Below are 26,194 nucleotides of genomic sequence, written 5' to 3'. Positions count from 1 at the left end.
CTGCCTCCAACAGAAAACCTTAGCAAGAGAGGAGTTAACCATCCGGAGTCCCTTTTGGTACCAAGGACAGAGACATTATTCTTTGTATAAGAACTAGGGCCACCTGTTGCTTTAACAGCCCAAGTTTCGTCTCAGCCTGCAGGAGGGCACACCTTTGAAAATGAGCTTTTTAACTGCACTGCAGCCTGTCCTGGTATCTTGATTTAGCTACCAAATCTCTAGCCAGAAAAAGAGAGAAAGGCGTCTGGATCATCGGGGAGACTTCTACCTGCCTGTCTTTCTTCCTCACCTCTTTCTGGCTGTTTCCTGCCCGCAAAACCTGTCACCAGCCCAGGAGCATCTTTGGAAATAAATGGGTAGGAGGGAGCCTCACACCTGTCAGCGCCAGAGAAGAAAGTGCGCTCTGCAGAGTTCTCGATTGTTACCGATGATAGACTGGAAAGAGGTGAGTCCGAGAGGTTTCCGCCACAGATTTGCTGGAGACCTCAGTTCATCCTGCTCTGTTCCCCAGTAACCCTTAAATACCAGGGTGCACTTATACCCCTAACATTTCTTGGCATGTTTTCCTACGAGCTTGTCCAGTGCCTCCTCCTCCCCCCCCCCACACCCCCTCCCCTGCGAGAAGTCTCTGGGTAAAGATTCTTTAAGTCATGAATCAGGCTCTTGTGTGTACGTGTCTCTCTCTTAAGGAAAACCGGCCCAGACCGATAGTAGCAGAGAGCGGGGTCTCCCACCTCTCCATCACTGCATTCTCTATCTAGCTAGCGACTCCCTCGCATTCTCTGCGATCTGACAGCCAGGGCTCGAGACCTCAGGGTTGGGAGCAGTCAGCACCAGACATCCCCGCCCCCTCCTGGGGTTGACTCCTCCCGTGCCTAGAAAGTGCCCGCGGGTGCAGGCGGGCGAGCTGGACGCGTCTGCCGTTAAGACAGAAGGAGTTCATTCCTCGCCTGAGACCCGCAATCCCTAGATTCCCTGGGGACCGCGAAACTCCCAGTCAGAGGCACTCCCTGCTTAGCCGCCCACCCGTTCCCCCCTCCTTACCTCAGCACGCAGCCCCTCCCTGCGTGATGATGCAAACCAGTGGGGAGGGCGGGCGCTGGGAAGGGTGGGGAGTGTCGAGGAGCTAGCGAGGGAGGGAGGAAGTGGGAGGAGGAGGAGAGGGAGCCGAACGACCATTTAAAGCGACAGCAATCCTTGCCCTCTCCCCAGTGCTGGGTTGTTGGAGAGCGCGAGCGGCAAGCGGGGCAGCGCGAGCGCGGAGCGCGGGCCGGAGAACCCGGGAGCGCACGGAGCCCCAATCTGGCAGGCGCCGCGGGACCCCCCATCTTCTCTGGCTGCCCCTCCCCGGGTGCCCCCCCCTCCGTGCCTGCAGGAGCCTCAGGGCTTCCCCGGAGGACCTCACCCCAAGGGGCCCGGACCCCGGCGAGCCCGCCACCATCCCCTCCAGCGCTGCCGCCCCCGCCGCCGCAGCCGGAGCAGCATGGTCCAGCTGGGGAAGCTGCTCCGCGTCCTGACTTTGATGAAGTTCCCCTGCTGCGTGCTGGAGGTGCTCCTGTGCGCGCTGGCGGCGGCGGCGCGCGGCCAGGAGATGTACGCCCCGCACTCTATCCGTATCGAGGGGGACGTCACCCTCGGGGGGCTGTTCCCGGTGCATGCCAAGGGTCCTAGCGGCGTGCCCTGCGGCGACATCAAGAGGGAGAACGGGATCCACAGGCTGGAAGCGATGCTCTACGCCCTGGACCAGATCAACAGCGATCCCAACCTGCTGCCCAACGTGACGCTGGGCGCGCGGATCCTGGACACTTGTTCCAGGGACACTTACGCGCTCGAACAGTCGCTCACTTTCGTCCAGGCGCTCATCCAGAAGGACACCTCCGACGTGCGCTGCACCAACGGCGAGCCTCCGGTTTTCGTCAAGCCGGAGAAAGTAGTTGGAGTGATTGGGGCTTCAGGGAGTTCGGTCTCCATCATGGTAGCCAACATCCTGAGGCTCTTCCAGGTAGGGAGGCGCTCCCTCCGGGGCAGAGCGCGCCTTAGCTCCCCGCGCTCCTAATCCTAAAAGCTAGCTTGGACTCCAGGGGTGCAGGGTCAGGTCAGCCTTCGCGCAATTTCACCCTGGAGATCCTGCGAATCCCTCCCACCCCACGCGAGGAGGTACCTTCCCTGCTTGGTTCATTTCCCTTCCATCTCTCCCCTGTCCGCGCTCCACTCCATCCGGCTTGACATCCTGGATTTATGGCCCCATTTACAAGAAGCAATCTGCGAAAAACAAGGCGATGATTTAAATGGGTTTGCATTAGAGTGAAATATGGTCCAGAAACAGGCTTGTCAAAGTGCCGGGCTCCTGTGAGAGCCGGTTAGGCTCATGGAATATGAAAGATGAGAAGACGCCTCGAAACTGGGCATTTCTCAACTCCCCGGCTTCCCAGCCCCAAGCCACCTGGCAAGCCGCAGCTCCCTTGGAAAATTTCAAGAAGCGCTTAGGGAGGCACTTCTTAAACCGAGGGCTAGGTCTTCACCTACGCGTGGATGTCAGTGGCCCATCTCTCTCGGGTTGGATCTCCCGACCTGTAGCCTGTCTCCGCGAGGGCTTGGGGCGGAAGGCACGGGGAAGCTCCCCAAGTGGGGAGATGCCACCCGCAGACGTGACCCCCGGGTGATTTGCTCCGGGCAGTTGGTTGCACCGTCTAAATTGCATTTGCAGTCCGGCCACAGGCGGGAGCTGGGCGATCAGCTTTCTCCTCCTGCCACTTCAGAGCCCAGGGATGAGCTCATGCTAACTGCGAAACAAAATCGCTTTCGCTGCCTCCACCCTCCGCCCATCCTTCCCACGACCTCCCTGCCACAGCCCCTCAGCCCCTGTCCTCGGTTCCGAAAATGATTCCCGGAGCCAGGCAGGAGGCGCCTGGAGCGAGGCTCTGGGGTGCGCTGAGCGGAGCCCGCGGCCCTCCTGCTCCGGGCGCCAGAGCGCGACGCGAAAACGGGAGGAAGGCGGATCCGGGCAGCCGAGCGGCGGGTCTTACTGCAGTGCCCGCTCCCCTGCTCCCGCACGGTGTGCCCGGTGGCCCCTGTGCCGCGCTGGGCATAAACTGATGCATTTTGGATTTTAAGAAATTGAGTTCCAGGGTCCGTGTGATTGTGGGCTCCCTTCTCGTTTCTCCGTCTTTCTTTCCGTGTGTTTCATATTTTTTTCTTTTTCTCCCTCCTTTGTTTTTCTCTTTTTCTCTCCTCTCTTTCAGTTTCTCCTTCTCTTCTGCCTCCCCCCCCCCCCCGTCTTGAGATGATACTTTCCTAATGCACAGCTCTCTCCCTGCCTCCTAGTGCCCAAACCCAGTGAATCCCTTCTGCAGATGTTCTGGCTAACCCCGGTGTCTTTATGCTCCCCATATCTAAAGAATTGGCTCCCTTCCAAACGCTTTACCTAGGAGTGTTGGGTTTCTGGAGGGGATTCCTCATGAGATTCAAGCTGCCACCGCATCAGCTCCTAGGAGTGTGAAGTTTGTGTGTGCACCAGGACTGGTGTCTGCCTAAGGCTGCAGCCTGGTATGGCCCTCTGATCTTCTGAGCATCCCTAACACTTCTGGAGTATGCAATTGTGGGAATCCCTAGGTATCTGCAAACCCAAAAATGCTTTGGGGGCAGGCTTCATTCTGAGATGATGTTTTTGGGAGGAGGCTGGGTTATTGTAAGCAAAACCCAGAAGCGCTTCCTTCCTGTCTGAGCTTAAAGCCAGGCAACTTAAGAGGGCAGTGCTGCAGGACAAAGTGAGGTCAGGGATCACCTGAGAACCTCTGGGGCGACTCACAGCCCTCTGAGCCCTGAGCCCTGGCAGCCGCAGGCATATTCGATGTTTCACATTTTTCAATTATTTCAGTGCCTGTTTCTCTCTTCACTCAGAGCACCACTAGTACTGCAGATGGGCCCAATTATCTGAAGAAGAGTGAAATGTTAAAGTCAGGAGAGGGAGTGCAGATCAGGCTGAAGGACTGTGTTTGCTGAGAAAGATTCCAGGGGAAGCTGATTCTTCCTCTGGTGTGTGAACCTGAGGCTCTTGTGAGGAAAAGAAATAACTTGCCTTATTCCCCCATTCCCTGGGCTGCAAAGGAAAGGAACTGAATGCCAATGTTAGCAGTGTGGGTTGGGACCAAAACCATTCAGAGAAAACACTGTCATTTTCCTCTAATTTGCAAATTGCAGCTATTCATGTTGGATTGAACAGCTGAGGGAAAAAGAGCCCCCAGTTTTCACCTGCATTTACAGAGAAGAGACTGGGTAGCAGAAGGAATGCACCAACTTGTGGCTTGTGCTGCAAGCTGGATATAACTCTCGGTGTAGACATCCTGCTTTGCCTTTGCCCCTGTTGGAATACATAGCTATATATTCCAACAGTCTCTTCCAGTAGCTTTTTTTTTTTTTTTTTTTTTTTTTTTGCACGTGATGGTAGGAGCTTCGGGCATGCAAGTCTAATCTCTAGTTTCCCAGCATCTATAAGCCTGCAAAATGAATAGAGAGAATAGTGGTACACAGATCCATTGTTCCAAAGCACAATCAGTTTAGAGAGAGAGGGAAAGAACTGTAGGTGAATCTTCTCTGGGACTGCAGGGTTCAGCTCAATTAAGATTGTCCTACATAAAAGAAACTCCTCTAAATGATTGAATTCTTAGCTCTCCAGAGATTTGAGGTTTTTTTCCGGGGCCCAGTGGGTTGCTGTGGGGACCATGCCAAATCTATCATTTGAGATAAAAAATTATGATGAGATAAGCTTCTAGGCTGGAGGAAGGAATACTTAATGACCTAGTGACTTAAGTGCTACACTCTGGGGGTGGGAGACAGAAAGGAGTAATGAGATAGTAATAAATGTAACTAATGATGTTGCCAGAAAAAAACTGGAATGAAGTTTTTTCTTGAAAATTAGGACCTGGGCAAGAATGACTCCTCAGATGTAAATAGTGTCTATGACTTTGAATTTTCATTTGCCTGCTGGTGTACCAGACCAAAGTTGTGAGCTAAGCAAGTCCTCTCTCTCTGTCTCTCTCTCTCTTTCCTCTCTGTATGCACACTGAATTGATTAGTAAGTGACATGTCAGAAGACAGGAATGATGTCCATTGGGTCTTTCAAATCTAGGAATTTGAGGCTAATGAAATTAGTGTGGCCAGGGCTCTGCCAACAAGAATTAAGTCACTGCAACCACCCTGCAATGCATTTTCAGCCTCAGAGAAGCATCAGGGAGGAATTTCTGGAGATTTGTTTCTAAGCCTGTACAAAATAATACTCTCCTAATGCTAAGAAAGATTAAATGTAAATTAATTTTGACTATGAGTAACATATTTAAAAAATAATCACAGAGTGGGGATGGCTTAAAGTAGAGAGCTTACATAATATGGTGTCCAAAGGATAAATCTCCCCTGACCACTGTTTTATGGGCTATAAGTAAGATATATTATAGTGGAAAGTAATAGGCATGTTTTTATTCAAGGCTTCTCTGTTATTGACTTGAGAGCAAACACTCTGAGAGTATAAATTACTCTTGCTACATCCTGACTCTGAATGAACAATATTTCATGGCCAGTGACATGGTCTAAGCTGTAGACTTGAAATTGAATGGCATCTGTTTCAGTTGCTTTGTTCCTTCAAAAGAACTAGATGGAAAAAGTGGCCAACTCGACTCTTGTTGGAGCATATTGCAAATCTAAACCTGTGGACCTTATACCATAAATGAAATACGTTTGTAAATTTCTAAATGTCATCCTGTTCATTGAAGTCTGAACATAATCTCAAACTTTTGGGGCATTTTACATATGCGTACCTAGTTTTTTTCTTCCTTCTTTCTTTTGCTCCCTCTTTTATGTCTTTCTCTCTATCTTATGTAATTGGGTAGAACTGCGTACCTAGGATGATGTGGTATTACTATAGTAGGAATTCTTTTTAAACGGCTCTAACCTACTGTTTTTAAAATTTCATAAATACAGGTGTCAGTGCCATTTGGAATAGGCTCTATAACAATCTCTGCCTCCACATTTACTGTGTTTCGGGAAATTTACCTAACAGATGGTGAGTGGGCAATTTTTAAAGGGGCATTTTTGAAAAGAGCAGAGAGGGAAGGAATAGAGGCAGGCTCATACTATATTTGAAGATACCTCCACGTTTATATTTTATGTATACATGCCCATAAAATTAAGATGTCTTTGGGCATTTTTCTCTTCAAAAATAATTGAAATAATGATGCCTTTGCTTCATTTTCATAAATATTTAGATTATAACAAATGATAAATGCTCCATTTCCTACAGATATAGGTTGCATCATGGAATTAAAAGACCATAGCCAGATTACACAAAGTGTACTCTAATCTCAATTCTGCCATTCATTAGACTTGTTACTCTAAGTAAGTTGCTTAATTTTTCCAGGCCTCAGTTACTTCATCTGATTTTTTTCTTTAAAAACACGTTTCTAAGTCTTTGGTCTCTTTAGGTCATAATTTGGAGAAAACTCACTCTTGTCCAAATTCCATGACATGATATTTCCAGCTCCCACTTTGAACTTTGAGTGAGTTTATGGGAACTTTTAAAGAATATTTTCATAGGTGTCTTAATTGACATCTTAATGTCAGTCTAGCATTTCTCATATTCAGACTCTTTCCATTTTTCTTTTGCTGGTGTGCTCCTTAGTCATGTATATCAAGGCTGCTATTGAGAAAAATAACCTCTGGGTCAGCTTACTGTGTGGTCTTAAGACCTGGGGCAGGGGGCAAGGAGTGAGAGCTGGCATATATAGAGGCAGATCTAGCTGCTTTCATTATCCAGTGTTCTATCCCCTTTCATCTTGCAAAACACCAAGCTTTCTTTTGGAAAACTGCTAGATAAGGACTTCCTGCTTCCTCCCTGGCTCCAGTACCCAGATGGAACTCAAGCAAAGGAGGTGATGGGTTCAGGTGTTGGTATCCGACCTTGGCCAGACCTATCAAAATCCTCCTCAAGACTTTTTTTTGTCAGAGGAAAATGGGAAAATTGGCTCCTCTCTCTGGAATTTCTAATCTGGGGAAATACGACTCTGGGACTCCCAGTGGCCATCCAACACAAGACAAGACTTTCTGTAGCATAAAGTCATACAGAGGTAGGCAAGGTTGAGTGATGGAGAGAAAGCCCTATTGATATTCTGAAACTCTCAAACCCATTTGTATCTGAATCTAGCTGAATGCCTGAATTTTCAGTACTCGTTCTTAAAATAAATAATCAAAATTCCTGCTACTATTTTGAGTTTGTTTTCAGCCATGTGCAATTAAAAGCCTCCTAGCCAGGGGTGCCTGGGTGGTTCAGTTGGTTAAGCATCTGACTTAGGCCCATTCTGATCTTGCAGTTTGTGAGTTCTAACCCTGCATCAGGCTCTATGCTAACCGCTCGGAGCCTGGAGCCTGCTTCAGGTTCTGTGTCTCCCTCTCTCTCTAGCCCTCCCCTGCTTGCACTCTGCCTCTCTCTCTCAATAATAAATAATAAACATTAAAAAAAATTTTAAACCCTCCTAGCCAAAACAAGCAATTTCTTACCTTAATGTAAGGTTTGCTGACTGGCATTCACTAAGTGATTAATAATATATGATATTTTCTTTACTTTAAATATAATCCTTCTAGGCCAGGTTTGGAATATTCAAAACTCTGCATTCTTCCCCCTCTTCTCAACATTTGCTTTATTAACTTGAAGGATTTGTTATCATATCTTGATGCAATTGAGAGAGAAAGTGAACACTTCTGATGTAGAGTTCAGGATATAGACCTCCTATTTGGAAGCTTTGGAATCATACTTGCTTCCCTTCATTAAAGTAAATCTTTTGTTGATGTGTCCAGGGCAGAGAAGCATTTTCATGGCATAATGGAGTATAAAATACATTAAACTCCTGGTTCACTCTACAGTAAGCATCAAGCCTAACTACTTGTCCTCCTCTTTCACTTAAAGTAGTCAAAAAAAAAAAAAAAAAAAAGAAAAGAAAAGAAAAACAAACAGTCACAAACACATTTTCCCAACAACTAACCTGTATATGTGACTCATGGTTTAGAGGACAGTTATGCAACATATAGTCAGACCAATGAATTCATGGACCTCTTGTTAAATGGCACAGTAAATATATATATTTTACGCATGTAACAAAAGGAAAACAGAATCTTTTTGCAGGTAAATATCTGAGAAGAGTATTAGGGCAGCATTTACGATTACAGTATTTCCGTGTTTGACAAGTAACCTCCTTTCAATTATATTTACTGCTAAATATTTCTTGGATCGAGTTAGTATAAGGTCAAAAATAAAGTAATATGAAGCTACAACAATATAGGAAACATATCTTGTTTTATGAGAACCGAAGCTCTAATGTCTAGTGACCATAGTAATAATTTGATCTTTGCTATGAGCCATTATTGCCATACACTATAAGTACTTTATCTCATTTATTTCTTAAAATAGTTCTGCAAAAGGCATATTATCATCCCCACCATACAGCTGAAGAAAGAGTCTCATAGCCCAAAGTCACATGACTGGTAAGTGGTGAAGTCTAGATTCACAATCAGGTTTGTCTGATAGTACCCTGGTTGTTAACCACTATGAATGCTGTTCAACTGTTGCACAAATGTAGAAATACTTAAAATAATTATAATTCACCTACCCTGAAACTGTAGTGAAATTTGAAGACATCGCAGTGACTGCTTAACCACATCTATTTCCAGAAAGAAATAATATTTTACTTAAGTTCTATGATGAGATTAATTCTGTAGGTCTGTTAAAACTCAGGCACACAAGTCTTCACGCCCAAATGAAAGATGCTTGTTGCCTTTTATTCAACAGGTAGCCCTGTATGTAGGCAATAAATACATGGTAGACTTTTCATGCAAATAAAAGAGAAAAGATGTTTCTCTTTGTCCTGATTCAGTGCCCATCATTATGGATTATGATGGCTCTTCCTGAACTTTATTTCATTCACTCTACTCTTTCTACAAACCTCAAGTGGGGAAATCCATCATTCAGATATATGTGCAAAGTGAGAGAACTGTATTAATACAATTGCTGAAAGTCAAGTTGATAGAGCACAGGAAATACATCCTAATAAATGCAACATTAATGTTTGTGTGGGCTGTAGAGTGAGGGGAAGGAGAATTTTCAGTTTAATGGATTATTTTGCCTCTTGCTATGAAAGTGCTGCAGCTAAATAGTTTTATAATTGGTCATTTACAGAACTCTCCATCTCTGGATGTTGTGCTCTCTCCATTCTGCGGCTGCCAATTCTTTCTCTTGTTCTTTTTGGAAGATAACAATGAAGCCACTTCAAGGGCGCACCCTGCTTTTCTGCCTTATTGTTTAGATGAAAATATTTCCATTTGTTAAAGTACTACTTAAACATTTTTATCAGGTTTTAAACTTGGCTATGCTCTAAATGCAGTAGCATAGGCAGACATATGCAGGATGGTTTTTTTGTTTTTGTTTTTGGGGGGTTTTTTTTGGAGAAAACTTACTTTCATCAAAGGAGTCATCAAAATTTTCATGTAGGGGTGAAGAATAAAATTCTGGAGTTAGATTTGAATTTAAATTCATCCTCACTATTTATTACCAGTCTCACCTTGATCAAACAGGTACATTTCTTATCAACTTTTTTATATTTGAAATGAGAGTGATATAAGTGTACTTGTCTGACATGTGAAGATTGCACAAAATATGCATGGAAATATTTTAGCACTGAGTTTAGCATGTGATGAATATTGAATACATTTATAAGCTATTATTTTATTATTATTATGCTATTACTAAATATAACTATTTCTTAAATGTCACTATTGCTAAATTTACTGTAAAATTACCACAATAATCCATGCTGAATTTTACTCTTTCTGTTCCTTTGTTTAAATAAAAAACATTACACATATATAGAGAGGGAAAATATGTTAGTGGTACTATTCAGTGGAGAGAGAATTTCTGTGGTGCTGATTAAGGTGAATGAGAAATGCCATGGACTCAGATACCAGACAGACTAAGAGCAGTAGGCTTTGGAGTTAGCTAGCCCCAAGTTCCAAGTCCACTGTGACCTTTTTGTAGCTCTAGAACCTCAAGGAACTTAAACTTTTTAAGTTTTTCCACTAGTTTCCTCATCTGTATTTTTTTCCAGAAATATTTATTAAGCATCCCCGTTGTGCACTGTTCTACTTGCTTGGACATATCAGTTACTAAAATAGACAGGAGTGCTCTCTCTGAACTCTCTCTCCCCCTCTCCCTGATGTCTTTTCTCCCCTCTCCTCTTCCCTTCCTCCTATCTCTTTTCTTCTGCCTCTCAGCTTACACTATCACGTGGAAACAGATGGATGTTATAAATAAGTCCTACAGGATGTTAATTGATGAACCCTATGGAATAAGGAAAAGAACGTGAAGCATGCTGAGAAATGTTGGGTTGATAGTACTGGGAGGTGTACAGGTGGGTTCTATTTTTAACTATGGTCGTCAAGGTGGATTTCATAAGGTGACAGTTGACAAAGACATGAAGTGAGGGAATTGTCAGAATGGATTAGGGGAAGACCATCCCCTGTGAGCACGAACAACCAGTGCCAGAATACTAAGGCAGAAATATGCCTGGCAAGTTGGAGGAACATCAAAGATACAGCTATGGCTGAGTACGTCAGGAAGAGAAAGGGGCAGCAAAAGGACTTGAGATTGAGGTATGACTGGGCAGATTGGGAAGCCTTGGGAGTCCTTGGAAGCCATCACACGTATTTTGTCTTACCTTAAGTGTAGGCAGTGAGTGGTGGGATTTTAGCATGATCTGTCTCTTGGCTTAAAACAATTAGTTTCATCTGTGGTATTGAGGATGGGGGAAAGAGTGGACTCAGGGATAATCTCAGGAGGTGATTACAGGTGCCTCAGAGATGGTTGGTGGTGTCTTGGGCCAGGATTTTAGCAGCAGATGATTTAGGAAGTGATACATTTGGAAGATGGTATTTCCCTGGTTAATTGAATGGGAGATGTGAAAGGAAGAAAAAGGACAAGGTGAATCCAAGATGTGGGGCCTGAGCAATTGGAAAGGTGGGATTAATTACTATCACTTCAGATGGAAGAGGTTTGGAATAGAGCACATCTGGAGGATCAAAGATCAGATTTGGAGGTAGAAGATTTGATAAATTGTTTGACTTCCAAGTAGAGATGTTGAACGCACAGTTGGACATACAAGTCTGCAGTTATGAAGAAAAGTCTAGACTAGAGACACGTTTTCATAAAATGAAGATACTAAGAATGACTACATGAGAGTACTATTTTAAAGATTAAATGAGATAATGCAGTTAACACTGTGTGTTCCCCCAAAATTTAATATCTACTAGCTAAAGACAATTGTCTGAAATGAAAAAAAAATCCTATAGTTTTTGCAGTAAAACTGAACAAAATGATGTCACAATGATTTTAACAGTATTTGTGACACAACTGTTTTAAGACACCATAACTACAAACATTCAGAATAAACATTTCAGTCTCCTAACTTCCACTCTGAGACTGTAGCAGTAACTATATTTTGTAAGGTTTAAGTTAGTTGTGATAAGCTATCTCTTTAATTAAAAGTAATTTTGAACTATCTAGTTCAGTGTCACTTTATACATACATACATACATACATACACACACACATATATATAATGTATATAAAATATAAAACTCAATTGAGGATTTGCATCAATGATAAATATTTGACCCGTGAACAATGTCAGGGTCAAAGGTAAAGTCTCCCACACAGTTAAAAATCCACATATAGCTTTTGAGTCCCCCAAAACTTAATACCCTACCATCTACCTGAAGTCTTAGCGAGGACATAGACATTTAATTAACACATATTTTGTATGTTATATGTATTATGTACTGTATTCTTAGGTTAAAGTAAACTAGAGAAAATAAAATATTACTAAGAAAATAATAAGGAAGAAAAAAGATATTTACAGGGCTGTACTGTATTCATTGAAAAACCCCGTACGTAAATGGACTCACACGGTTCAAACCTATATTGTTCAAAGGTCAATTGTAAGGAGAGTTTAAGCAGAGACCCAGGTAGTCAAGGAAAAATAATGGGCCTGTCTTATAATATTCTTATGGGTACCTGCTTTGATCTATTTCACCAGGCATCTCATATCTCCCATTCACTCTGCAATTAAAAACATGGTGGGAAAATTTTTATCTTACTGGTTTTGTGCTCCCTTTATGTTTTTACAAATCCTTTAACAGCCTTTGTAGCTTAACCAAAATTCTGTTTTTTATTCATTTGATTATCAGATACTGGCCTAAGCATGTCCTTATACTAAAAAATGCATGACCATGTTGTCTCTACACATCTATAATTGTATTTTAACACTATCATTATGTAAGCTATATTTTAATTGCAATTATAACAAATTTTATATCAACACATCCATTTCTAGTGTTCAGGGGGAAAGCAGCATGTAGTAAATTTTATCAAAATATAGCATCTGAAGAACAGAACAGAGGGTAATTGTGTAATTCTGTATTCACTATAATTAAGTTCAGTGGAGTTGGCATAATAGAATTAAGATGAAAAAAAAAAGCAACATTGAGGCACCATGGCTCTCTCTTGTAACAAACCCTTTTCACATCAGAGAACCTACACTTAGCATCTTTCTTTACAGAAATGGAGAAAGGAAGAGGCCTGAGGATGAAATAGAAGACACTAAAAGAGTAGGATTATGAAAAATAACATGGGAATGAAATATGCTTTTGGATTTGGTAGGTGGGGAAAATTTACTAGCATGTATTCCTGCTGTGACCACATTTTCTGGAAAACTTAAACCCAATGTCAAATATGCTGTCTCACCTCCCTTGTAAATAAGGGATGTATCTTTGCTTCCTGTTTCTTGAAAACTGGTTGAAAAGATTATCACAAGAACTATATCATATGAGCAAAGTACATTGTTTTGAAATGACTGACACTCTCTCAGGTGTCACACTCCAAGCTTACTGTCTCCTTCTCTTAGATTTATTTAAGCTTGCAGTGCAGGAGTGTGTTATGGGAAAGATCACTGGAATTTTTATATCTTCAGAGGGCAGTGTAGCATAATGGTTAAGATTATAGGCACTGGATATAGGTCAACTTCTTGCTTTCCACTTGCTGACTATATAAGCTGGACCAATTTATGTGATTATCTGCCCCTCAGTATTCCCATTTATAAGGTGAGGATAATATTCCATCTGTTAGAACTCTTTTCAAGATTAAATGAAATTCCTCATGCCAAGCACTTAGTACAATGCCTAGAGCACAGCACGGTCTATTTATCATCACCATCATCATCATTACCATGCTAGTACTATCTCTCCTATGCATCATTTCATTATCTCCTCCCCACCATTTCTATTTCTGTCATGTTTCTATACAAGGGTAGGGTTGTGACAGAGCATTAGTATCTGATCATTAGTCATCAAGGTGGCTGGACTTGGAGACTGCATTCACTGCTGCTCACTGAAACAATTCCTGTTTTGAAAACGGAAGTTGGATGTCGAGGCCAAGCAGGGTCAAGGAGAGAGAATTTTCTCTCTTCATCCAGGAGATTGAAAGAAATATTCAAACCTCAGAAAGTGATGTCAGGTAAAGGGCAAAATGGTTAATTTCATACTTTATGATTAAGAACAAGTCAGGCAGACTGAATTTGAAATCATTTCCATTATGTATTGACCAATGGGATGTTAGGTGTTTTTGTAACTCCTGTGAGTTTACAGTTGATAAAAGGACCTACTGCATAGCATTGTTGTATTAAGTGAGTAAAGCATTTAGCATATTGTTTGGCATGTAATAATCACTTAATACTTTTTAACTTTCATAAATACTATCACTACTAATATTATTAAGTAGTTGAATAAATCTGATGTCCTTCCTTTTCTTAAATTAACGTAATCATTTGAATAATCACCTTATGTTAATTAAGGAGTGCTTATAAATCCTCACGAACACCAGAGGTCCTTCAACTCTACTCTTCATCAGACCTGTCCTAGGAGGGGTAGAATCAATACCACCACTACCACCACCATCACTGCCATCATTGTCACTTAACTAACCATACTGAACACTTTCTGTGTGCCGGGCACCTAACTTGGCTCTGAATATGTATCTGTATCATGTTGTTCTCACAGTCGGTGGGAGACCTGATTATCATCATCCCTGCTTTACAGATGAAGACACTGAGGTGTTAAAAAAATAAGCATTTTGACCCATAGCAAGAGATGGAGCCGATATTTAAACCTGTGTCTCTGTGACCTCAATGGCCTGCAAATTTTATTATACTACATCCTGGCAAAAAAATATGCTTCCAGCCACTTATGTAAGAGAATGCTTGATCCTCAAATTCCTGCATTCCCCATGCTGTCCTTGCCTCAGTATAAGTAGGGAGAGGAAGGGACCTTTTCAAAGACCAGTCAAGATAAGTTTACTCCCTTTTGCCTTTTTTCAATCAATTAACCAATATTTTATTTCCACAAGAATCCCCACATGTTATTTTTGGTACTTATCTTGGCCTTTTAGTATTCTTACATTCTATACGTGACTCATTTACCCTATTACATGTTAATTTATTTGAGGTCAAGTATAGGGTCTTATCCTGAAACACAATTTTATCCCAGTAGTGTCTAACTCTATGCTTTTCTTTTATTGGTTTATAGTGCATCTGCAAATATTTATTTGAATTTTGTTGAATTATGCTCATCAATAGTGCATTAAAAGTTATATAGAGAGAACTTTCTTATAAAGAAAACCTAAATAAATTTCTAGCTGGTTATTTTTATAGGATTATTCTAGAAATTATAGATCTTCAGGTTGTTTTATTTTTAGATTAAGTACTTCATATTACCTTATTTTAACATATAATAACGTAGCTGTATTGTCTGTATCAAGCCTATAAGTCTTCCCTGGCTTGTAACTTAGCTTGTTGATTGTTGTTGATTTTTCCATTTACAATGACATTATGTGATCCTGGCAGGGGTGGGGCTGGGTCAGAAGGAACATCTTAGAGCTACAAATTGATTTTCTAAAGAACTAACATAAAGAACTAGAGTTTCTTTCATATTTTGCAGAACACAAGAATTTTATTTTTATAATTCTGTTCATTCAAGAAGTATGACTCTATTTTCAAAATGCTATCCTAATTTGCTAATCTTCTTCTCCTTAGTCTTAATGAGAAGATAGTAGGCTGAAGTGAAAAGGTCATTATGACCATTGGGACCACTGAGGTAGGAGTCGATCACTGAGTTTTGTTTTCATCTCTCTTCTGTTAGCTTATGTCTTGAGTGCTTACTAGGTTCAAGGTACTTAACTAACCGTTGTAAATGGGTTGTGTCATATAATCCCCTGATAGTCATACAGGAAAAATATGTATTTCTATGATCCCCCATAATGCACACATGGAACAGAGCCTCAGAGGTAGTTATTTCATTAAAATATTATAGAAGTCGAACTTGGATTCAGGTCTGTTTGACTCCCAAATCAATGATTTTTACAACTGTATTAAGGTTATATGACTCTGAGTGTGGACGAGATTGTTTCTAAAATTTTCTCAGCTCTAACTTTTTATAGTTAAGTGTTTGATTGTAAGTTTAACAGGGATAAAGAGAGATAGGTAGGAATTCCAGCATACTGAATGTTTCTTTCTTCATATCTATATATAGAGAGAGATATATAAACACCCATATGTGTATAAAACTATTCATGTTTAAGAACAATTTTAAATTGAGAAAATATATATATTTTTATTTAAATTTTGGTTTCTGCTAATGAGTAGCAAATGAAATTATTAGCACAGATAGTACAGATATACACACTCAGCAGAGAAATAGCCAATCAGATTTAATTCAGTAGCTTCCTTTTTGTGTGTGTGTGTGTAGATTTGTGGTTGTTATTTTATGTCTACAGATAATTTGTTGAAGAAAATATTACACAAAATTAAATTTATTTAACAATAGTACAGCGTGTCTCAAATCTCTTAGTACATCTTTAATCTTTAATATGGAATATATGGAATTATAGACATACCCCAAAGAAATAATTTGAAGGTTGAATTATATATATGTATTTAATTGTGTTTATCTCTGTCTCTGAAGATGGACAATACTGACTGAAACACAAAAAGTTAAAAAAAATGTATTATCTAGAATGATGAAACCTGAAAAAATTGCAAAGAAATTCAAAGAAATAAACTTTTTTTAAAAAAACTTCTTCCCACAGAGCCTGATACGGGGCTGGAACTCACAAACTATGATATCATGATTTGAGCTAAAATCAAGAGTCAGACCCTTAACCAAGGATTAAGCCACCCAGACATCCTAAAGAATTAAACTTATAATTAGTGTTTGTGTGTATATGTGTGTGAGTATGTATATGTATATGTGTGTGTGAGTGTGTAGTATTTCTTCTTCTGAAGGAATTAATCTCAAAGCTCTACTAAGACTTTTCAGACACCATTTAATGAGCAACTATTTTGTGCCTGATACTGCTCTATGCACTAGAGATTCTAGAATAATAATAATAATAATAATAATAACAAAAACAACAATAATAAAAATACAAATTTTCAAAGACCTTCCTTCCAAGTAAAGTCCACCGGGCAAACAGAGTGAGCCTCACATTAGAAATTGCAGTGATTCTCAAATATTAATGTCCTGAACAATCATGGCAGGCAGGCTAACCAGTCAGTTCTTTTTTTCTTAATGTTAATTTATTTTTGAGAGAGAGGAACAGGAAGCTTGGGAGGGGCAAAGAGCCCAAACAGAAGATCTGAAGCAGGCTGTGTACTGAAAGCACAGAGCTCCATGTGGGGCTCAAATTCAGGAACTGTGAGATCATGACCTGAGCCGAAGTTGGACTCTTAACCAGCTGAGCTACCCAGGTGCCCCAAACCAGGCCGATTCTTGATCCCCTTCTCCAGTTGGTCAGGTGTGAGGTCCGGGTAATTCTGTCTTTGGTGAGCACCTCCAAGAGAGTCTGAGATAGTTATCCTCAGTCTTTGGGGTGAGGATAATGGGGACACAAACCCATTACCCATCTGGTATGTGTGTTGTAAGGAGGGGTGGGGTATGAGGGCTTCCAGAGGAACCAGCCCTCCCCACACACCTACCCCAAGCAAGTATGCTTATTAGGAGTCTAAAACAAGAGTATAAGTATGGTTTGGTGAGAAGCATTCTAGAAACCTGGGGTTAGAATTCTCTATCACTTAGTAATGAAATTTGTGGAACTAACAGAAAGAGTGACTTACCTGACTTTTTGCATGTGAAAAGAAGTTTGGAGATAGTCCCTTTAGTGTTACTTCTGTTGCTGAAGAAGTACCAGCAAGGGACAGGGTTCCCTCCACCTTTCAGCTCCCACATCTCTGGCATGTCACTGTGATCCCTATACTTACAAGGTGACTACTGACTCTCTACAGTGCTTTAACCATCAGGCAGGAAAAAAGAAGAGGGGGGAAAGGAAAGAAAGACAAAGACAGATAAAAAGTGTGTGTTGGGGTGCTAGGTGGCTCAGTCCATTGAACTTCTGACTTAGGTTCAGGTCATAATTTTATAGTTGGTGAATTTGAGCCCCCAGCCCCAGGCTCTCTGCTGTCTGCTCAGAGCCCACTTCTGATCCTCTGTCCCTCTGTCTCACTGTCCCTCACCTGCTCACGAGCTCTCTCAAAAATAAGTAAATGTTAAAAAATAAAAGAATGTGTTGTGCGTGTGTGTGTGTGTGTTGTGGGAGGGCACGAATATCAGGGCTACAGAAAGGCAGTGTCGAAATCAGCAAATTATTTTCTACAGATCATCAGCAGACTTCCATTTAGATCTGTAGCAGCTAAAGCATAAACCTGACTAACTTAACCTTCAGGACAATGAGCTCCACTAAACCAGGGTTCTGATAGTTAGGAATAGGGAGAGAGTGTTTACTGATTAGACAACTAGCGGTCAGCACAGATTTCCTCCCCACAATTGCAAACAAATACCTCCCCCCAACTGTATTTTATTTCATATATTGTACTTTAAGAATGGTGGGAAACTTTACTTATCTGTAAATAGCTTCTTAGAAAGGGTACAATTATATAATTATACAACCCCCTGGAGACCTCCTTTCTTCTTAAAACTCTTTGAAAACTGTTCAAGGTTGAGGACATTTTGATCTTAATTTAGTAACTTGAAGTTGATTATCCTGGAACGACATCCTCTCTCTGCAGATGTTCTCTCAGACTTTAAAAAATTCTAGAAGTGGACAGAGATGTTTTATGGTACATATATAAGTGATATGAATCTCTTCAAAATAAAATTCATTTAGGGACCAAAAAGCATTCATGTCTGCAATTTTTTTCTTCTTTACACTTTCACAAATTTTTCTTTCTAAAATGCCTTTGAACAAATCTGGTAGATATCATGTATCCATTTCTCCTGTCTGAATTCTTTATAACTAAACTTTCTTCAGCCTGCTCTCTCTCATTCCTCTGTTGAAAGCATTTCTCTGGATCCTCACCTCTTCATCTTATCTCATATTTGAACTCCTATCTTTTTTTTTTTAATGTTTTTATTTATTTCTAGGAGAGAGAGAGAGAGACAGCGTGAGCAGGGGAGGGTCAGAGAGAGAGGGAGTCACAGACTGAAACAGGCTCCAGGCTCTGAGCTGGCAGTCAGCACAGAGCCCGACGCAGGGCTCGAACCCACGAACTGCGAGATCATGACCTAAGTGAAAGTCGGATGCTTAATCGACTAAGCCACCCAGGCGCCCCTGAACTCCTATCTTAAGCTAAAGCAGTAGTGCTCTATGACTTCTCCAGGCCTGGAAGAACCTCCTTTTGTGGACAAAAGAAAGAAAAAAAGTAGACTTACTGGTTAACTGAGAAGCTAAGCAATATGTGGAGTGTTTCTGAGAATTAAAAAGTAAGAAAAATAAAAGCACTGGAAGAATCTGAGAGATGGGCTTCTTCAAATACTTTATTTTACAAATGAAGGAATTGAGGTCTAAGAGAAAAATGCACTAAACTCTAAGTGATAAACTGTCAGTCTCAGTGGTGTGACACATTGGAAGTTTATTACCCACTCACTCAGTAGTTCAGTATGGACTTTTGTTGTTCTAAGGTCTGTTTTCTGCTCTGTGATTCAGGAACCCACCACATCCATCATGTGCCTTTCCATTTGTCTCAAAAGGGAAAGGGGAGAGGAAGTTGCAAGCTCAAGACCCATTATCTTTCAAATATGAACTCTTCACATCACTTTTGGCCACATTCTTTGGGAACTAACCAATAATGTGGCCACACACAGTTGCAAATGGAGATGGGGGATGTTGTCCCTGGCCTTATTTATAAAAATGGCATTTGAAGTTGCATGCTTGCCATCTGATAAGCAGATTAATATTTAGTATGAAATGCTGATTATCAAGAACAGGCTAAGATAGGGCTTGTAGCATGAAGTGAGGGGTCGTGGGAGGGGGGCAGCTCTGTTCCCTCCAAAAACAAGTAGGGATTTAAACTCTGGAACTCCTGCTTGGGATGTCTTGAAACAATCAGCTTAAGTAGTATGTGTGTGTAGGATGAGTAGGTTGAGAAGCTGAAGCATTTATCCTTTGTCCTTTCAAAAAATGGGCGGAAAATGTTGTCCAGCAGAGATGACCAAACTGAGATCTTTCATAGTCCTTAAAGTCAGTGGGAGACAAAATGTTGATATAAATTATACTGATAACAGTATCAATGAGGGTGACATTTTGTCCTTTAGAAAATGACCTAACATGTTCTTGTAGTATACTGCCCATTGGTAAATAGGCAAGGTATTTGGCAGATCTATCCATTATAATGAATGAATGGATGCTCACCTTTTGAAAAGTTGAAACTGTATCAATTTGTCATGAACAGAGGCTACTTGTTCTGCTTTATTCCCTCAGGTAGACCTAGATGACATTGTGGGCAGTAAGATGCTGCTACATTTCATGCCTAGAGCTGTCCAAAACTTGAAGAAAGTGCCTCATTAGGTAGTTAGCTCCTTGTTACTGAGAATATTAAAGTAGATGTGTATGATCAGCTAATTAAAGAAACTATAATCTCTACAACTGTTGTATTCACTAGAGCATCCAATTACTCTAAAAAAGTTCTAATGATGCATTAAGATGGTTTTGATTTTGATTAGCTGTGCTCTTCTAATTATATTATCCATCACCATTTTGACCATTAAAACATGCCTTTGTTCTCTTGTAACCTAGCTATGTGGTCTTGGGCAAGTCACTAACCTTCTTGGATACCTTTATTTATTTATTTATTTATTTATTTATTTATTTATTTATTTTTAATGTTTTATTTATTTCTGAGAGAGAGACAGTGTGAACAGGGGAGGATCAGAGAGAGAGGGAGACACAGAATCTGAAACAGGCTCCAGGCTCTGACCTGTCAGCACAGAGCCTGATGCGGGGCTCAAACCCACAAACCATGAGATCATGACCTGTGCCAAAGCTGGACGCTTAACCGACTGAGCCACCCAGGCACCCCTGGATACAATTTTTTAATATGAAATAGAAATAAGCTTTGAAGGACTGCAGAAAGATGAGATGTACTGTTTATAAAATCCCTAGTGTATACGCTAGTCCGTGATACCCTACTTGGTTAATTATAAATGTTGTTGATTTTATTTTTAATTTTATGACCAAACATTAATCTTTGTATGCAGAACCCTAAAATTTGTTCTGTGAGTAGAGGACTTTGGCAACCCAGAAAGCTATTTGGATTCCTCCACTACTGCCCGTATATATTTCATGTATCTTCCTAGAATCTTTATATTAATAGAATAAATGATGTTTTGTATGATGAATCCAAGATGATGAGAAACTAAGGTTTAATATAAACCTGGAATATGGATGGATTTCCATGCCCACTGCAAATGTGAGAAAGACATTATTCCCACATTTTAAGGAGGTGGTGTAAAGAATAACCAACTTGAGGAGAGACTGGGGTGGGAAATGAAAGACCTCATTCCCTGCTGTGTTTACCCCAGAGCTGCCCACAGAGACTTTTAAATTCTGCAGCAGGAATTCCCACCTTATAGCCTTATAGTTAAAAGTAAATTATAACATGTAACTGATACACTAATAAATGTTATAATAAATACCATTTAATGTTTACTTTGTGTTACACATTTTACAGTCATAAAAACTTGAGGGATATATTGTAATGGTTAAGAGTGTAGTTTTATGAGGGCACCTGGCTGGCTCAATCGGACTCTTGATTTCGACCCAGGTCCTGATCTCAAAGTTCATGAGTTTGAGTCCCACATCAAGTCTTGCATTGGGCTCCATGCTGAAAGTGCAGAGCTTGCTTGGAATTCTCTCTTTATCTCTCTCTCCCTTTCAAAAATAAATAAGTAAACTTTGGGGCACCTGGGTGGCTCAGTCGGATAAGCGTCCACTTCGGCTCAGGTCTTGATCTCACGATTTGTGGGTTCGGGCCCCATGTTGGGCTCTGTGCTGACAGCTAGCTCGGAGCCTGGAGCATGTTTCGGATTCTGTGTCTCCCTCTCTCTCTAACCCTCCTCTGTTCATGCTGTCTCTCTCTCTCTCTCTCAGAAATAAAAAGAATATTAAAAAATTAAAAAAAAATAAGTAAACTTTAAAAATTTCTTAGAAAAGAGTGTTGTTTTTTTTTTGAGTTAGATAATCCTGGGATGGAATCTTACCTTCCTTATTTCTTCTTTTTTCACTTTTATTAAAGTATAATTGACAAACACATCAAATTTACATTGTGATGATTCGGGTATATGTATACATTTTGAAAGGAGTATCTCCATTGAGTTAACACATCCAACACCTCACAAATTTAACTTTACGGTGCATTGGAGAAAACACATTCTACTCCCTTAACAAATTTCAATTATATAGTTCACTATTATCAACTATAGCCACCATGTTATACATTAGATCCTCAGGCCATATTTATCTTATAGCTAAAAGTTTGTAACCTTTTAGCAACCTCTCCCTATTTCCCCTACCCTGTAGCCTCTGGCACCACTTTTCTGCTCTCTGTTTTAGTACCTTGACACTTTCTACCTTCCTTCCTCATCCTTCTTCTTCCCTTCCTTCCCTTTCCTTTTCTTTTCCTCCCCTTCCCTCCTCTCCCCCTCCTCCACTCCCTTCCCCTCCCCTATCTTACCTATAAATTATTCCATGTAGTATTTGTCTTTATCTGGCTTATTTCACTTTGCATAATGCCACCTGCAGGTTCATTTATGTTGTCACAAAGGGCAAAAATCTCCTTTTTTAGGCTAAATAATATCCCATCACCTCTTCCCTGAGTGACTTTGGGTACATTATATTTTGTAGGCCTTGTTTTTTTTCTCTATAAAAAACTATGCTAACAAGTTTTTTTCTGATACATGGAACAGTTGCTGAATCAACAAATACTTAGTTGAGAGAATAAAAGTAACATTTAGCACTGTATTAACAACTACTATTTTCTTCCTGTTAATTTTTATAATAAATTATAAAATAATGATAATAATAGTACTAATTTCATAACATGCTTACGATATATCACTTCCCATATATTATTTCCCTTAATCTGTATCACAAGTCACTATATAGATATTACTTTTTCACAATTTTTCCTTCAGAGGAAATTGAAGCTCTAAAAGATTGAGTAGCTTTCTCAAGATATAAACTCAGGTCTGATTCACTCTAAAACTGTGTTCTTAAGTACTCTGTGTATGTAATTCCACATCTCAATGTGTTGGTTGTTGTTGTTTTTAACTTCCAAGAATCTGATCTGAAATTCCTTTCTTTATTTGGGTAATTTTCCACTTTGTGAGCCTTGGTGAGAAACAGAGCCTCCTATTATACAAGCTGAAAATACCAGATACATTGTTTACTCTCTGCTCTCGTACTCGGTCTCCCTTACAGCTGGAAGACAGTCAAGTGACCTAGAGTTGGCCAGTTACACCCATGTCCTAGATTTTGAGTTAGAAATAAACGATGGGGGGGGGAGGGGGGTGATGGACATGGAGGAGGGCACTTGTGGGGATGAGCACTGGGTTGTATATGGAAACCAATTTGACATTAAACTATTAAAGAAAAGAAAGAAATGATGTGAAGAATCAAGGACACAAGTACACATCAGCCTCCTATACTCTTTCTGCTGGGTCAGCATGGCAAGTGGGGACATGTATTGCTTGGCATGATTATTTAATTTCAATAGAATAGCCTTGGTTTCTGGTTGTTTAGTCTGTTTCTAGTTACTGAGACCTAACCAATAAACCTTTCAGAAATTTTCTTTTCTGCTCAAATCAGCCATACCTGGTCTCCTGTTGTTTGCAAAGAAGAACTTCCCTGATATACAAAGGTGACCTGCTTTTCCAGTCAGATGTAACATATTCCTGTCAGGGGCAGAGGGCAGGAAAGTTCCCTGAACATCTGAACATGGGAAAAATGACCTAAGGAAGAAGAATTTCATCCTCTGCTTGTGTTGTCATTTATCTTCCACTGCCTTGGTTTCACAGATCACATTCTAAGTAAGTACCATGTCATTCACCTGTTATACACAGGTTAAGTGAACCCACCACTGCCAATTCAGAGACTCACTGAGTTGTACCATGTACAGTCTAAGATTTGCGGGGCTTCACTCAGTTTTGTTGCCACTTGACACTACATTGGTCCTCTCTTTTGGAAACAGCTTCTGTGTGTGACAAGAATATGCTTAACTAAAACATAAATGGATAGAAGTCAAAGATGCTACAATTAGCTACAGGGGGAAAAAAGCATAGGGACTTATGTTTTCTACTTTTACTAATGTTAAGGCCCCACATAGAATATGAGTCCTTGAAGGGAAAGGTGAACTTGGCTTGGCAGTGTTAAACTTCCATGTGACAATATGTCCTTGAGCTGTGATGATGATGATGATGATGATGATGATGATGATGGATGGATAGATAGATAGATAGATAGATAGAATCAGTAACATTTGTCAATGTTTCCTGGGTGAAAAGCACATCATTCGAATGACTTTTTACCTTTATGACAACCCTGTAAAGTCAGAGAAATTATTCCAGATTCTTCACAGTTCCCAAAAAATTAGCAGTGTAACCTAGATCGCAATTGGGTGATAGAACAATCAGAACTGAACACTAGGTCTGCCTGAATTCCTAACCTGTGATCTTAGTAATTATAGACACAATACAAAGTCATTTAAATGTGGCCACAGCTGGGGCTCCTGGGTGGCTCGGTCTGTTAAGCTTCTGACTTTGGCTCAGGTCATGATCTCAAGAGTAGTAAGTTCAAGTTCCACATTTGAGCCCCTCCGTGGACTCCATGCTGAAGGTGCAGAGGCTGCTTGGGATTCTCTCTCTCTTTCTCTCTCTCTCTTTGCTCCTTCCACACTCTTTCACTCTCTCAAAATAAATAAATGGGGGTGCCTGGGTGGCTGCAGTGTCCAACTTCCAGTTTTTGTGTATTTGAGCCCCTTGTAGGGTTGTGTGCTGGCAGTGCAGAGCCTTATTGGGATTCTCTCTTTCCTTCTCTCTTTGTCCGCCCCCCCCCCCAACACGCTGTCTCTGTCTCTCTAAATAATAATAATAACAATAAGTAAATAAATACAAAACTTAAAAAATGTTTCCATATTAATGAAACATGTATCTGTTTTTGAGATTCTAATTCAGAAGCTGTGAAGTTAAGTGCAGAGCATTTGAGTATGGTTGAACTAAGATATTTATATAGATAATAGATAATATAAGGGAAGTTGTTTAAAAGTGTATTCGCATATTGTGCTGCACTGCCCTATCTGTGATTGTTTAACTTTGACTAACTCACTAATGCAAACCCTTTTCTGATTTCTAACCTTACTCATCTCTTATATAATATTTGATTAAATTGAAGTAACTATCGTTGTTCTTTCCCACAGACACCAGTTTAATGTGCAAAACATGCTCACCATCTTGTGGATATATTCCTTACTTATTCAATGTCTGAGGAAGAGCTAGAGAGAAAAAAAGACACATAAATCTCCTAACATGAAATATGGTATCATTTTTATATCCTTTATATTGTTAATCTCTTAGAATCTACTAACCTTCATTAATTTTTTTGGTGTAAAAATCCCATTCACAATGCATTTTTACACATGGGTTATTATTTATATTCTGTTTTATAGAATTAGCAATTATAGGCTATTGATAAACTCATCAGGCCCTATATTTTCATTCTAAAATCAAGAAAATAAGATGGAGAGTGAAAAATCTATGTGTATCTTTTCATTGGTGAGATGAGGGACTAACCTTAATATCACTCTTTTATCATTCCTTCTAAATTGTTCATTCTTAGGGCACCTGGCTGGCTCAGTCAGTTAAGCGTCTGACTTCAATTCAGGTCATGATCTCTCAGTTTGTGAGTTTGAGCCCCATGTTGGGCTCTCTACTGACAACTCAGAGCCTGGAGCCTGCTTCAAATTTTGTTTCTCCCTCTCTCTCTGCCCCTCCCCTGCTCATACTCTGTCTCTGTCTCTGTCTCTCTCAGAAATGAATGAACATTAAAAATTTTTTTTATTTGTACATTCTTTCCTTGGTACATATGAGTCTATTAGGGCAAAGAGCAGTCTGAGGGAAAACCTTAAGCAAATGGAAAGCTTTTAGGTTATGGTAAGATCAAGCATATTTTTTTTCCAGTAATGAGAAAAAAAAATCTTCGTGGAAGTTCAACTTTACCATAAGTTCCACACTGAAAATCTTTCTACTTATAAATGTAACTTCCCACAAAATTCAGGGAAATTTTACAAGTAGAGACTGGTGTTGAATATATCCACTTCATTTCTCTATGCCTTTTTTCTTCCCCTTGCTGTCTTGATGTTAAAATCCTCAGTAGAGTCACATAGTAAGCTGTTTAAGAGATTAATATGGCATTTGATCTAAGTCTCCCTACTAAATTTTAGACAGGAATGCTACAAAAGTCACATGGGGGAAAATGTGAAAATATTATTATGTTATCAGAAGTACTAAAATAATAAAAGTAAATCTTATTTCTGGCTAATAAAATATCATCTCTTAAGTGATGCTATATTATCGTAGAAAAGCAATGTATACAACTATCCTCTTCTGAAAATGCTAAGGAATGGGAACAAATGAGCTAACTTAATTGTTTTGGATTCAAGTTGTAGTTTTTAGTAGCCATCCGTTTTAGTGAGTTTTCTGAAGTGAATATAGTTCAGTTACCATCTCC

General features: G+C 40.3%; 1 protein-coding gene across 1 annotated transcript in view; it reads left to right on the top strand.

The window, feature by feature from the left end:
- The first annotated feature begins 1,483 nt into the window (after positions 1-1,483).
- GRM7 (glutamate metabotropic receptor 7) overlaps positions 1,484-26,194 on the top strand; it is an 898,068-nt gene continuing 873,357 nt past the window's right edge. Inside the window, exon 1 of the mRNA XM_039243211.1 lies at positions 1,484-2,002. Within this exon, the coding sequence (XP_039099142.1) occupies positions 1,484-2,002 (519 nt within the window). The remainder of the gene's footprint in view (positions 2,003-26,194) is intronic.

The sequence above is a fragment of the Hyaena hyaena genome, unplaced genomic scaffold, assembly GCF_003009895.1.
Source record: "Hyaena hyaena isolate Hyena2069 unplaced genomic scaffold, ASM300989v1 scaffold_223, whole genome shotgun sequence".
Classification (NCBI taxonomy): Eukaryota; Metazoa; Chordata; class Mammalia; order Carnivora; family Hyaenidae; genus Hyaena; species Hyaena hyaena.
Note: the sequence above shows the minus strand (reverse complement) of the source record. Positions and strands in the feature narration are given on the sequence as shown.